The sequence below is a fragment of the Lynx canadensis genome, chromosome F2, assembly GCF_007474595.2.
Source record: "Lynx canadensis isolate LIC74 chromosome F2, mLynCan4.pri.v2, whole genome shotgun sequence".
Lineage (NCBI taxonomy): Eukaryota > Metazoa > Chordata > Mammalia > Carnivora > Felidae > Lynx > Lynx canadensis.
Genome location: NC_044320.2, coordinates 35777856 through 35791355, shown reverse-complemented (window position 1 = coordinate 35791355; position 13500 = coordinate 35777856). Strand labels below are relative to the sequence as shown.

General features: G+C 44.1%; 1 protein-coding gene across 2 annotated transcripts in view; it reads left to right on the top strand.

The window, feature by feature from the left end:
* GRHL2 (grainyhead like transcription factor 2) overlaps positions 1-13500 on the top strand; it is a 173049-nt gene that overhangs the window by 137643 nt on the left and 21906 nt on the right. For both annotated transcript variants that reach the window (XM_030303943.2, XM_030303942.2), the window contains exon 12: positions 3238-3269. In XM_030303943.2, the coding sequence (XP_030159803.1) occupies positions 3238-3269 (32 nt within the window). The remainder of the gene's footprint in view (positions 1-3237; positions 3270-13500) is intronic.

Below are 13500 nucleotides of genomic sequence, written 5' to 3'. Positions count from 1 at the left end.
AGCTAGGTTCCTAGCCTGTGACCAAATCAGAAGGGAAATGTCGCCTCTAAAGTTTGTTGGTTGTAGCAGATGCGAAGCAGCTCAGCACCCCCGAGTTATTGGCGAAGTTAAGTTCTACACTCTGGGGCCACTTTTGCAGAGCCCTCAGGTTTCCCCTGTGGCCTCGAAGTCAGAGTTAAAGGGGTCAGTGAGGGAGCCTGCCTGAGCTTTGGGCAACAAAGGAACACAGTCAGCTGTGCTCTGGGACTATGCACGAATATTCCATGGTTGATCAACTTACTTGGCCCAAGGACAAGAGCGCCTACGGTGGCTGCCTAGGGCTTAAAGGCTGCCTTGCCTTGGAACAGCTAGAAAGCAGGAAGATGCATCCAGAGGTAGGAGGGAAGCCGGCAGTGCCAAGGCCTGAGAAGTTGGCGTGGTGGGGGTGGAGACCGGCTTTGCCCTGCAAAACAGGATCTAGCAGTGGCCAGTTATAATATGGACCGGTTTCACCATAAATGGGGACTTGGGTAGGGGAGGAAGGTGGGTGATGGCGTGCCACTCAGGAATCACTGCAGACACAAGCCTTGTCAAAATCAGCCACATCAAAGCCCTGTGCAGCTGGAGAGTGGGCAGCCCTCCAGCCCTCAGGGTCGGTGAGAGACCCCCCAGCCATGTTGAGGGCTCATCAGCTATGGCATAGCAATTCCTAGTCACCCAAGGACACGGACTGGGGAGTGGGTATGTTCACTGTCAGCCTACGTGTCCCCTCCTCCTCCTCCATTACCTCATCGATGCACATGCGGATTGGAATCTTCATCAGACAATTATCAAAAAGTATGAGGGAATGAACCCAATGTGCAGGCACTATGGAGATCTTCAGTCTCCCTCTCCTCACATTAAATACCAAATGGTCACTGGCTTTTCTCTGGAATGGCTTTAGAAACAAGCGATAAGGGGAGCTTGGGAGAAATTGTGAGACACAGAGGCATCATCTTTCCGGATAACGCACACTTTTCAGGCATCAGCCTTCCTCAAGGCACCCGAACCCAAGGATCACTTCACTCCTCCTCCGTACCCTCAAGAACAGTCTTCCCAGTTGTCATTTGTAAACAGCCTTCCTCCAGACCACAAGAATGCTTGATATGAATTCAGGTTCCCAAATTCCATTCCATGTCTTTTTTTTTTTTTTAATGTTTATTTATTTATATTAGAGAGAGAGAGAGAGAGAGTGAAAGGTAGCATGGGGGAAAGGCAGAGAGAGAGAATTCCAAGTAGGCTCCATGCTGTCAGCACAGAGCCTGAGTGGAAATCAAGAGTCGGACACTTAACCGACCGAGCCACCCAGGCGCCCCTAGTCCAAGTCTTTTGCATTAAAATCTCTGAAGAGGGTTCCGGGAATTTGCCTTTATGACAAAGGCTCCAGATATTTTTTATGCACTCTAAAGTTTGAGAAACACTGTCTAAAAATTAAAGCCATGCGATAAGCCCTACAGCCAACAAGGAAGAAACAGCAAGGTCATTGCGTGAGAGAAGAAGTGACAATTCAAGGACAGTGATAGGAACAGTGTCACAGAGGCTATCCAGGAGGGCAGGAAAACACTTAAGAGAAGGCTGCTTCATTTTGGGGTCACCAATCAACTTTTCAGAGAGCTGTCCATGACCCTGTCATATAGACAGACAAGGCACATTTAAAGAAACTAGCAAAAACAAAACAAAACAAAACAAAAAAACAGGCCAGCATCAGGAACTTTTTCCCAAAAGTCCAGTTGTGTGGCCAGTGCCATGGCCCAGGCTCCCTCACTTACGTGGGTCACTCTATATGCACCTAAATAGACAGTCTCATTTCTAGAACATCACCGTGACAGATCCTCCAGAGCCACACTGAAACTTGGGGGAGGGAGGAAGAAAACATCTTACCTTTGCTGGTTTCTGTTAAGAAGAAACAAAATATACAACAATAGACATAAACATTTTTAAGAGGAGGGGCACCTGGGCGACTCAGTGGCTCAGCGGTTAAGCGTATGACTCTTGATCTCAGCTCTGGCAGATCTTGATCTCAGGGTTGTGAGTTTGAGCCCCGTGTCGGGCTCTGTGGTGGGCATGGAGCCTGCTTTAAAAAAATTAAAAAAAAAAAAATTAAGAGGAAAAAGTTCCTTGTGGAAATCTAAGTAATGAGTAGAATGACTCGTGCCCAAAGAGTTGCAGGTAACCAGCCTTGTCGTGTAGGAAATCTGGGCGTGGCAGCATCCCAGGAATTGCCAAGAGCCTTTGAGAAAGTTTGTAGGGAAGGCGGCAGTCTAGGCGAAGTCTAGGCGAAGCTGCTTTTCTCCCAGGCAGCTGGGGGAGGGGCGGTGACCAACCGCATTAGAACCGGAAGTAACTTTTGAAGTTAAACATGTAAACGTCTGATACTAACTGGGGGTATTGTTCTTCACCCAGACACAAATGGTCCTGAAGCACACAAAGAAAGCTCAAGACAGGCCTGCAATTAATTTTTATAAATAATTGGGCCGAGAGATACATCCCACATCCCCTCTGGATTTCTGTAGTTTCATAAAAGAATATGGATGCTTCATAAGTTCTTTAAATCTGATTCTGCCTGCCACCATGCTGACCACCTAAAGAAACCTGTTCCCAGAGGTCTTCTGGCCAGGAGCACCTCCTAGAGGCACATGATCTTTCTCCAGCCTGAAGACGGTTGACCGCTAAATGGCTGTGGTTGCGGGATGCCAGAATAACCCAGGCCTTTTCGGGGAGCCAGAAGAGGCCCGGGTGATATCACGGCTGCGCCGCGTGGGACTCTCTTGCTCCCCTCTCTTTGCCAGAGCGCAGTAGCCTTAGGCAGCTCACCTATGGACCCTATGGGATCGGTTACTCACAGGCCTTGCTCCAGAGATCCTGCTAAAATATTAGGTCCTGCTAAAATATTTCTTTAATATCAAAAGCCAGATTTGGCTTAGAGCTGTAGGTAATCTGATCAGAATGACTTGAGCTAATAATAATAATCAGATTTCTAATTTTACTTCCTTAAAATCTAAGAATTAATCCTAGGGAGAATATGAGGTTAAGTCTGTATTTCCTTGGGGACACACACACACACACACACACACACACACACACAGCATCATTAAACAGATTTGTCTTTTGTCTTCTTTAAGAGACAGTGTAAGAGCCTAGGAAGAGTTCTGTGCATCACGTAATAGATTTCCATTTCTTGTGTCTGACCTACAGTAAGCCTATTGTTTTGTTTCACAGGTGTATTACAACACAGATGATGAACGAGAAGGGTAAGACACTCCGTTCTTTCACTTTACCCCCAAAGTCCGTTCATGTCAGTAGAAATGGCTCTTAGAGCACTGGATAACCATGGACTCAGCGCTGAGAAAGGCTTGACCCTGGGCACTGAGAGGAAGGCTGGGAAATGCTGCTCTCCTTCTAAGCCTTTCTTTATCTCTCCTTCCTATGATCTGCCTTTGAATAACTAGCTATTTTTCTAAGTGGCACATCTCTTTGATTCCACCTTTTCACTGATAATCCAGTTCCTGAAATCTTTGGCCCCAACACAGGATCGAGGTGAGCTTGAGGTGGCAACCAGGCAGACATCCTGCCCTGCTGAGTATTGGGGTCCCCACATGTCCCTCTTGAAATGGGCCTTGTGTGCTAATGGTGAGGCTGGTGTGAATGAAGCCAGGGAGGCTGAGAACTTAGTCACTGTCCATGGGATTGTAGGTAAGAGAGGGTTTACGTGGGGTCCCTAAGGCTCCCAGCTGTCTTGCACATCAAGTTTCTGCATGGTTATTTCTATGCATTTACTCATTGTATAGACTCTAGAATTTTTGAGACAAAAAGGAACCTTTGAGGTCATTTAGCTGACCCTCTGTCCTAGGCTATGTACCAGAATATATCACATTAAAAAAAAATTTTTTTTAATATTTATTATTTTTGAGAGAGAGACAGACCTTGAGTGGAGGAGGGGGAGAGAGAGAGAGGAGACTGTGTCCAAAGCAGGCTCCAGGTTCCAGGCTCTGAGCTGTCAGCACAGAGCCCGATGCGGGGCTCCAGCTCGCGAGCAGTGAGGTTATGACCTGAGCCGAAGTCGGATGCTTAACCGACTGAGCCATCCCGGCTCCCCGAGTATACCACATTTTTGATAGGTGATCAGCCAGCTTCTACCTGAATATTCTCACTATATGTAAGATAGCTCATGACACCGTGGGACACTTGCACTCTGAGAAAGTTAGTTTTGTCTGTTGAACTGATGTGTACCTTCTTTTGACTTCTACCCATTGCCTCTAGTTCTCTCTAGATAAGCCTCATGCTTTCCTTCTCATTCAAACATAGTTTTACCTTTCAGCATCCCCACTCCAGGGGACACCACCGAATTTGTTAATAGTTTCCTTAGAACTGGCTCTCAGAAATAAACATCTGTCCTCAACCACGTGAGTTGGAGGTTATACTGGGATGATTTCTTGTGACCCGGACCCTATTTTCCTCTTCAGTATCTATGTTACATTACATATATACAACTCAAATCTTGGTTTGCATTATGCTTGTGTAACTGGAATCTCTAGATCATTTTTTTCAGAGCTTCCCTATGCTTATGCAATTTATATATGTACTTAGAAAACATTTCAAGGCGAAGTAAGTGGAGCAGATATTGCTGTGTTCATTTCCTAGAGCGAAGTTGGGCAGACTGCAGTCTGAGGACCAAATCAACCCACCACCTGTTTTTGTATTGCCTCCGAACATTTTTAAATGGAAAGAAAATCCAAAAGGAGCATGATGTTGTGCGACACGTGAAAATTCTATGAGCTTCAAGTGTCCATAAAGTTTAATTGGAACACAGCCGTGTTAATTCCTTTATGTCTTGTCTGTGGCTGCCTTGTGGCTACACCAGCAGAGCTGAGTCGTTCCAACACAACAGAGCCCCGTGTAGGAGAGCCCAGATGTTTGCTAACCTGGCCCTTTACAGAAAGCGTGTGCCATCCTCTGGCCTAAAGGGTAAAGAATCTCAAAGGGGTCATTCCCCAGCTGGTTAGTAGCTGAACCTTGTCCATCCAGGATCTGGCCTCTAAGTTCTGACTTCTGAATTTGCTAAGTACCAAATTAGATTGTTCTTTTTATCTTGGCACATAGGTAATATATTCGCCGTGGCTGGAATGAACAGAAAGATTAGCGCTATCGGTTCTAATCTGTTACTCACATATTTTACAAGGGACAGTGTGGCGTCATGGAAAGAACAGTGACTCTGAGCTTAAGGAAGCCCACATTCTACTCCTGGGCCGTTGCTTACCAGTGTGAGGCCTGGGGCTGGCTCCTTGGTCTCTGGGCTTTGGTTTCTTCAGCCGTAGCATGAGGAATTCGCATGAGGTGATCTTCGAGGTCTCATCTAGCACTAACATTCTTCCCTTCTCATGGGAAAAGTTAGCCTCCTAAGTGACAAGTGTCTGAGACCCAAGTGCTGCTTCATGCGCAGACCTCACCTGTGAGTCTACCTCAGCCTACACGGTCCTTCCTTGCAAGTTGGCAGCATTTAGGTGGCCAGTTGACCCACTTCTAACTCGTGTGGCTTGGCTTCTCAGTGAGAGTTACCCTTTGTTATTGTGTAATCGTGAGGCCTGAGGCCCAAGCCTGTGTCTCTCATACATCCAATTAGAGGTCAGTTGAGCAATACGGGTGGCTTTGGAGCTTCAGCGTTAATACGGAGTTGGTAGTTGCCTATTGTTATATGTAAAAGTAATAATTAACCTTCAGTGGATATGTTGGCTAGGCACCGTACTAAGTGCTTTCTATGCATTGTCTCATTGAACGCTCCCCACATTCCCATGGGGAAGGTGCTGTAGTTACCTCCACTTAAGAATGAGCAAACTGGAACTTTCGAATTTAGAAACATGTTCCAAGCCACACAGCGGGCAGTGGTAGAGGGTTGGAACCCGATCTAGCTGCTCTCCCCGTGGCCTGCTTTTAGCCATCATGTCCTGTCACCTAACCCTCTTAATTCTTGATCTGTGACTGCCGAAGAGGCATAGAGACGGGCCCTCACCGTGATAGCTTTCTGGCTGTGGCAAAGTCACATCCTCAGCTCATCTTTTGGGGTGCGGGACCCACGTTGTGACAAGCCTGGATTCGTATACCTGGCAGAGGGGGTCGGCTTACCGAGCCCCGAGGACTGTCACCGTCCCCAGCACTTGCATAGCCTCCATCAGGGCTGTCTCTGGCCACTTCTACACCCCCTGCCAGGCACAGTCAGTCAGTATGAAGGCATCTGATTAAGAGCAGGATTCACGCAGCCACCAGCGGGAGGAGGCACACCAGAGCCCCTCCCCCAGCAGCTCCGAGGCCAGCGTGCTGGTCAGACACAGGCTCGTTCACCAGTAGAGCCTGTGGCCTGACGTGCTGGTAAACCTGAATGAGATTAAAGAGGGAAACCAGAGAAAACGCAGATGAGGTGGGATGGGAAGCAGTCATCAGCCAAGGGCCTACACAGAACAAAAAGAGGAACACCTGCCTGTTCCTGCCTCCTTGTCCGATGATAAACGATGGTTTGGGGTGACTTCTCGTGTGAGTTTGGCAAGCAACAGACCCTGTGCAGATTTGTTTCATAGGCAAGGGTACAAGTTAGATACAGAGGCTTTGGGTGCCACTTCTCAGCAGCAGGCCTCTTATTGCACTTTGGAATCACCTTGGGAGATGAAAATTATGGGGATTTTTATTTAATTGGTGTGGGATGCAGCTTAGGTACAGAGACCTTTTTTTTTTTTTTTTTTTTTTTTTAGTTTATTTGAGAGACAGAGAATCCCAAGCAGAATACATGCTGTCAGCACAGAGCCTGACACAGGGCTCCATCCCACAAACTGTGAGGTCATGACCTGAGCTGAAATCAAGAGTCAGATGCTTAACCGGCTGAGCCACCCAGGCATCCCAGTAGGGAGACCTTTTTATAAAGTCCCCAGGTGATTCTAAAACTCAGCAGTGTTTGAGAACCACTGCTCAGGAGCCTGTCGGCTATGATTGGAATCCGGCTTTTACAAGCTCTGTAATTTAATAGAACAACTGTTTGGAGTCTTACCTAAAAATAGCAAATAATAATACCTAACTGATAGACTTATAAGCATTAGTGTCTCAAATGTCCCGGCCTATAGAAGGTACTTTCAAAAAACAAAACTCATGGCTATTATTATTATTGTTAAGGTTCCTTTTCAGGCCCCCAATAAATGAAACTTAATTGGGAAATGGAAAAGAGGGAGATGAAGCAGAATGGAAAGAACAAGCCAGACAGGAAGAATTTCCTGTGGAATATGGGCCCTTAACCAGGGATTCATGAATGGCTCTTATGGGGAAGAGGGAAGGGCTTTAAACCCCCTGAAATCATATGTAAATTGCTATGAAATGTCATGCATGGTGGGAAAGTCTATTCTGTTACTTTTGGGGATCCGGCCTCCATCCCCATCTGACCTCTAGTTCCTGGAAAACCCTTCTTGCCTTACTCTCTTGTCCACAGTCGTCCCCACGGGAGTGCCCCCTATTCCTTCCTACCGTGAGGTCCCTTCAATCTAGCAGCTCTGTAGCTTTCGCACTGCATTTGAGGCACAGGAACCCTTGGCAAGTTTGGGTGGTCCTGTGTCTGGAGGAACGTGATTTTCTTCCATAAATCTTCCATTCATTGCCTTGGTGCTGCTTAGGATCCTCAGACCACAATCCTCTCCAAAACCTTCTCTTAACTCCTCGCTTATTCTCAAAGAGAAGAAGCCCCATTGTATAATCTCCTCATGAAACTTGGGAAAACGAAAGCCAGAAGACAAATGTTGGGCAGGGCAACCCTGTAGATTGGTCCCATACCAGCTCAGAGAGACAGCTCCCAGAGTGACTGCACTCTTCATGCTGAGTGCCGCCAGCAGAGGGCCCTGCCATTCCTCTTGCCAGAAGGAGAGTATGTAGATCTTGCCAAACCAAACCATGAGCTTGGTCACAATGTTGCTGAGAAAAAGAGGCAATTCTGGTAGTCATCTGCCATGAAAGCAAAGGCTTTGAGTAAAACTCAATACCTTTTGGCCTTTGGGGAAATTAGAGATTATTAACCGATCACCAGGGAGTGCATTTAATATTAAATTTGAAAAGTCATCACCCTGTGTTCATCAGCACAAAATAAAATTCTTCTAGAATTCTGCAATACATTTTTTTTGAGAGAGAGAGAGAAAGGCAGAGCATGAGCATGTGCACCAGCTGGGAGGGGCAGAGGGAGAGGGAGAATCTTAAGCAGGCTCCAAGCCCAGCTCCGAGCCCAAGGCGGGGCTGGATCTTGATCTGAGACAAAATCAAGAGTTGGAGGCCTAACCAACTGAGCCAGCCAGGCACCCCTGCACTACTTCTTTTAAAGGGGCAGTTTCTCAGAGCTCCAAGTATTTGTCTTTGATAAGGTTCTCTTTGATAAGGGATGCTAAGCAAACCATGAAATATAGGGTATGATAGGCTTTGTTTTACCACAAAAACATGAATACAAAGGTGATTAAAAGCAGAGGGCAATTGGGGCTCTTGGGTGGCTCAGGTGGTTAAGAGTCCAACTTTTGATTTCGGCTCAGGTCATGACCTCATGGTTTGTGAGATCGAGCCCTGCGTCGGGCTCTGTGCTGACCGTGTAAAGCCTCTCCTATCTCTGCCCCTTCCCAACTCATGTGCTTGCATGCTCTCTCTCTCTCTCTCTCTCTCTTTCAAAATAAGTAAATAAACTTAAAAAAAAAATAGAGGACAATTTCCTTAATGTCCCAAAGAGGAAATGAAAACATAAATTAAAGTTTGGGAGCCAGTTTGGGGCGCCTGGGTGGCGCAGTCAGTTAAGCGTCCGACTTCAGCCAGGTCACGATCTCGCGGTCCGTGAGTTCGAGCCCCGCGTCAGGCTCTGGGCTGATGGCTCGGAGCCTGGAGCCTGTTTCTGGTTCTGTGTCTCCCTCTCTCTCTGCCCCTCCCCCGTTCATGCTCTGTCTCTCTCTGTCCCAAAAATAAATAAACGTTGAAAAAAAAAATTTAAAAAAAAAAATAAAGTTTGGGAGCCAGTTTGAATAGTAAACTTTTATGGCTATCTCCAGAAGCATCAATGATTTACTGATACTTGCTCTATTGATTTAGTTAACCTACATTTAAAGAATAATATATAATTTAGAAACCTGTCACATTTTATGAAACAGTTTTATTCAAATTCTTTTATTTTTATTTTTTTATTAAAATATTTTTTGAGTTTATTTATTTTGAGAGAGAGAGAGAGAGAAAGAGACTACAAACAGGGTAGGGGCAGAGAGAGAATCCCAAGCTGGCTCTTCACTGTTATGAACCGTGAGATCATGACCTGAGCCAAGATCTAGAGGCCAACATTTAACCAACTGGGCCAAACAGGTGCCTCTTTAAATTCTTATAATTCATCTTTGACGTAGTGTCTTTCTCATTACTAAAGTTACATTTTAGCTCATCTCACACCGTTTATCAGGGGAATTCTTTGCCACTACCATCAAAGTGGAGATACAGCGCTTTTTAAATCCGTATATGTGAGATTGTCCTTGGAAATTTTATCCCAAGCCATAGATATTGATTCTCATAACATTAGAAATAGCTACACAAGTGACTGCCACTGTGTTGCCTCCCATTTTCAATTCTGTTTTTAATTAAAATTTTTATTTCAAGGTAATGGCAGATCTGTATGTAGTTGTAAGGAGCCCGCCTGCTTTTTGATTGATACATTTTAATTTTTTAACGTTAGATATTGAATTTAAAAACCCACCCAGTAGTACTCAAATCTGTATCAGATAGGCAAGGGGAGTTTTAAAAAAAATATTTAATATACTTTCATCAGTTTCTTACATTAGTACCAGTTATTCATGCTTGTATACTACTTTGCTATTTTGCAAACTGGAAGATTTAAACTAAAAACTCCTTTTGTAAATTTAACCTATATTTACCCTTGCCACTGCTCTTCATTTCTTCCTCGATTTCTCTGTTTTGCCTTGGGATTTTTTTTTTCCTGGTGCCTGAAGAACTCTGTTTAATATTTTTCTTGTTGAGCTTTTGGCAAAGAGTTCTCGCATACTGTTTGTTCATTGTTTGCTTGTTGTAAGTGCTTTTCTTTCACAGTCACTTTTGTAGGATAGTTTTGCTAGGTACCAAATTCCAAGTTGTCAGTTGCTTTCTTTCAGTTTTGGTTTCCATCATTACTGTTGAGAAGTCACAGGTCTGTCTTATTGTTGCTATTTCACATGTAATTGTCCATCCTTCCCTCCCTCCCTCCCTTCCTTCCTTCTTTCCTTTCTTCCTTCCTTCCTTCCTTCCCCTTTTCCTTCCTTCCCTTTCTTATTGTTTGAGGAGGCTGCTTTAAAATGTTTTTTGGAATTTTCATTAAGATGTTCCTACATGTAGGTTTTCTCTACTTTTTTCCTGCTTGGTATTTTATAGCACTTATTGAATCTGTGGGTTGATGTTTTTCGTCAGTTTGGGAACATTATTGGCTATTCTCTCTTCAAATAGTGCTTCTTGTGTGTTCCCTCTCTCCACCCCTTTGAGATCATAAATGGGTATTAGAACTTTTTATTGTGTCCCTATGCTTTTTATGTGCTTTTCTCAAACCTCTGTCTTCTTTGCTCACCAAGCATCAGCCTGGATATTTTCTATTGACCTAACTTTCAACTCTGTTAAATTCATCTACTGAGTTCTTAATTTCAGTTATTGTCCTTTTTAGTTCTAGGATTTCCACTCAATTGGTTTATTTGTTTTAGTAGATTCCAGCTCTATATGTCTTATCATTTATTTTCATGAGCACAATAATTACAATTATTTTAATGTTCAAATCTGGTAACTCAAATAATAATATGCTAGAAGTGTGTTTTCTGTGGGCATATTTCTATTGTCTTTTTTTCCCTCGGTCCTTTTTATTAGTATATTTGATAAGCATTAGTTGAATGATGAACAATATATGTAAAAATTACGGAAGATCTGGATGACCATGTTTTTCTCTTGTGAAGGTTTTCCCTGTCCTCTGGTGTGCAGCCTGCGTGAATGCAGAACATTATACCCCAGTCAGGGCAGAACTGACACTAAGCTGGATTGCAGTTTGTATTAGCCTCAGACTACCTCTGATTTATCCTAACCCCCAGACTGTAGCTCTGAGGAAACTTTCTATGGACCTTCCTTCTTGGTGGGGTCCCGAATCCAATTTTTGCCTCTCTAGCGTGGGGAGACTACCCAAACATCTTCTATGATTTTCAAGAGCTCTCTGCTTAATTTCCTAGTCTCCTGTCCTGTGCAGTTTAGCGACTTGGCACATGCCTTGGAAGGAATACTACATTGTCTGGCTCACTTGTCTGTGCTTCCCTACTCTCTGGAAGTTTTCCCATAAGCCCTGGATATCTTTGCAGCACCAAATACCAATTTCTGTTTCTCTAACTTCATAAGATTGCCAAAAGCTGTGCGTATGTGCCTTTGTCCCTGCGTATGTGCCTCTGCTAGGATGATCACCCTCTGCTCCCAGTTGAGAACTAGCTCTGAGGGAACAGTGGCTCACTAATCACCAGCTCACCTTCTTTGTGTTCTCTTCCCTGAGATTTCTGCTCCTGAAGCGCTCGCTGGCTGCCCCATCAGCAGTCTCCAATACCTTCAAGAGGTCTTCTGTTTGTTTTTTAAATTTTATACAGTTTCACATTGTTCTTGGCTAGAACACTGGCTTGCCACAAGCTACAACATCTTGTCAGAAACAGGAATATCTGTATTTCCTCTTCAAATAATCCTTCGGGGGTCTACTGACCTGGTTATTCCTTGCATTTTTGAGCTTGTAACTCCAGTAATCATTACGAAATCTAGATGTGGGTTTTGTTTGTGTTTTGCTAATTCGGTCAGATGAATTCTATCACTGCCCCAAACTAGTATTGATTAAAGTCATTTTGGGATGATTATCCAACAAGTCATGTGTTATTGAAATCAATTGAGATCCTACTCCATACTGTAGGAGACCTTGTAAGGACTTGAACATAAGAGGGCCTCCTCTTTTCTGAGGCTACATTTTCTGAGGGGAGGAAGCTCAATTCATTTGAGGCAGACATGGTAATTAGCACACATAGACCATAAGCAGAGTTGTGAAATAGACAAACTGTGTCTCCATGGTGGCTGCAACTCATTTCTGCTTTATTTTGCTGCCTCCTCACTAGGGGCAAATGGCTAGTGCACCTCAGCTTGGCAGGTGTGGCCAGAGACCCAGGCCTCAGAGCTGAACACCTTCCCAAATTTTTTCTAATGAGACTTAGCAGTTTGTGTGTACCTCAGTGACTTTCTTTCCCTGAGATTGACCCCACAAGGCAATGGCTTCATGGACTGCTAAACCTGGGGTCACTCACAGCCACACATTTGCCAGCGAAATAGAGGTTGATGTCAGGGGAAGCACCTTCTTCTGTTTCTCTGGTCCTTCTCTGGTACCGCAGTGGTATAATACAGTGTAATTGGACAAGGCATTAGGAGACCTGGAATTCGTGTCTTTTGCCTATTAAGTGAGTCTGTCATATCTGGCCCTCTTTTCTTGCCTTTGAAAATAAATGAAACATTTGAATCCAGACCACACAAACTGATTGACTCCTGCTGGGTTTATTGATTCAAAAGTGTGAAAAAGCATTTTTTTTGCCCTCCCAAGAGACATGTGGTTTATCCAAGATGTTATTTTAATGGCAGAGTTTGTCATGGCTCAGAATTGGGTGCTATCAAAAGTCAGCAGAACTGGAGAAACATAAATAGATCTTGCTTGGTGAGAAAAAGAAAATCACTGGTTTAGGAACCCTCACACAGCAGGAGAGCATGTCTGGTGATATTTCAGGCTCTGTACCTGTTACTAAATATCACCAGACTGGAGCTGTGTGAATAGATTTTTAATCATCTGTTCCCAAGGTCACGGTCACTCCATTTCCAAGACAATGGAATAACATGACCTGCTTTTATGATAACAGAGTGAGGTGAAGACAGAAGAAACAGTGCCCTAACAGTTTATTACTGGCATGAACTGGGACTTGAGTTTGAGTTTTCCCTCTAGCTGTGTTCGCCATTTGGCTTACTAGGGAATAAAAGAGAATGCCGACTCTTAATATGGATTTCTCATGCCCTCACTCATCATCACCTCGGATTCTGAGTACCTTTATCATGAGGTTGTCCCTCAAAGCCACATTCTCTAAACAGTCTGTTTTACTTATTAGCTGCATTGCCCTGTACTTATTCACTAAAATAGGGATAAGATTACACCTTGCCCTGGCTGGCTTACACAGGGTTCATGAGACCTAACTGACCAACAAGATGAAAAGTACTTTGTAAAATATGAAGTTATTTAAAAAAATTGATAGGCCTTTTTGGAACACTTAGAGTATACGATGATAAATTAAAGTATTGTTGGTTTAATAATTTAAACTATTAGAGTTAATAGAAATACTTACTGAGATGTCCATACTTTTGTACCACTTTGTACCTCTGGACCCCACCACTGGCTTGACTTGAGAACCGATAAAT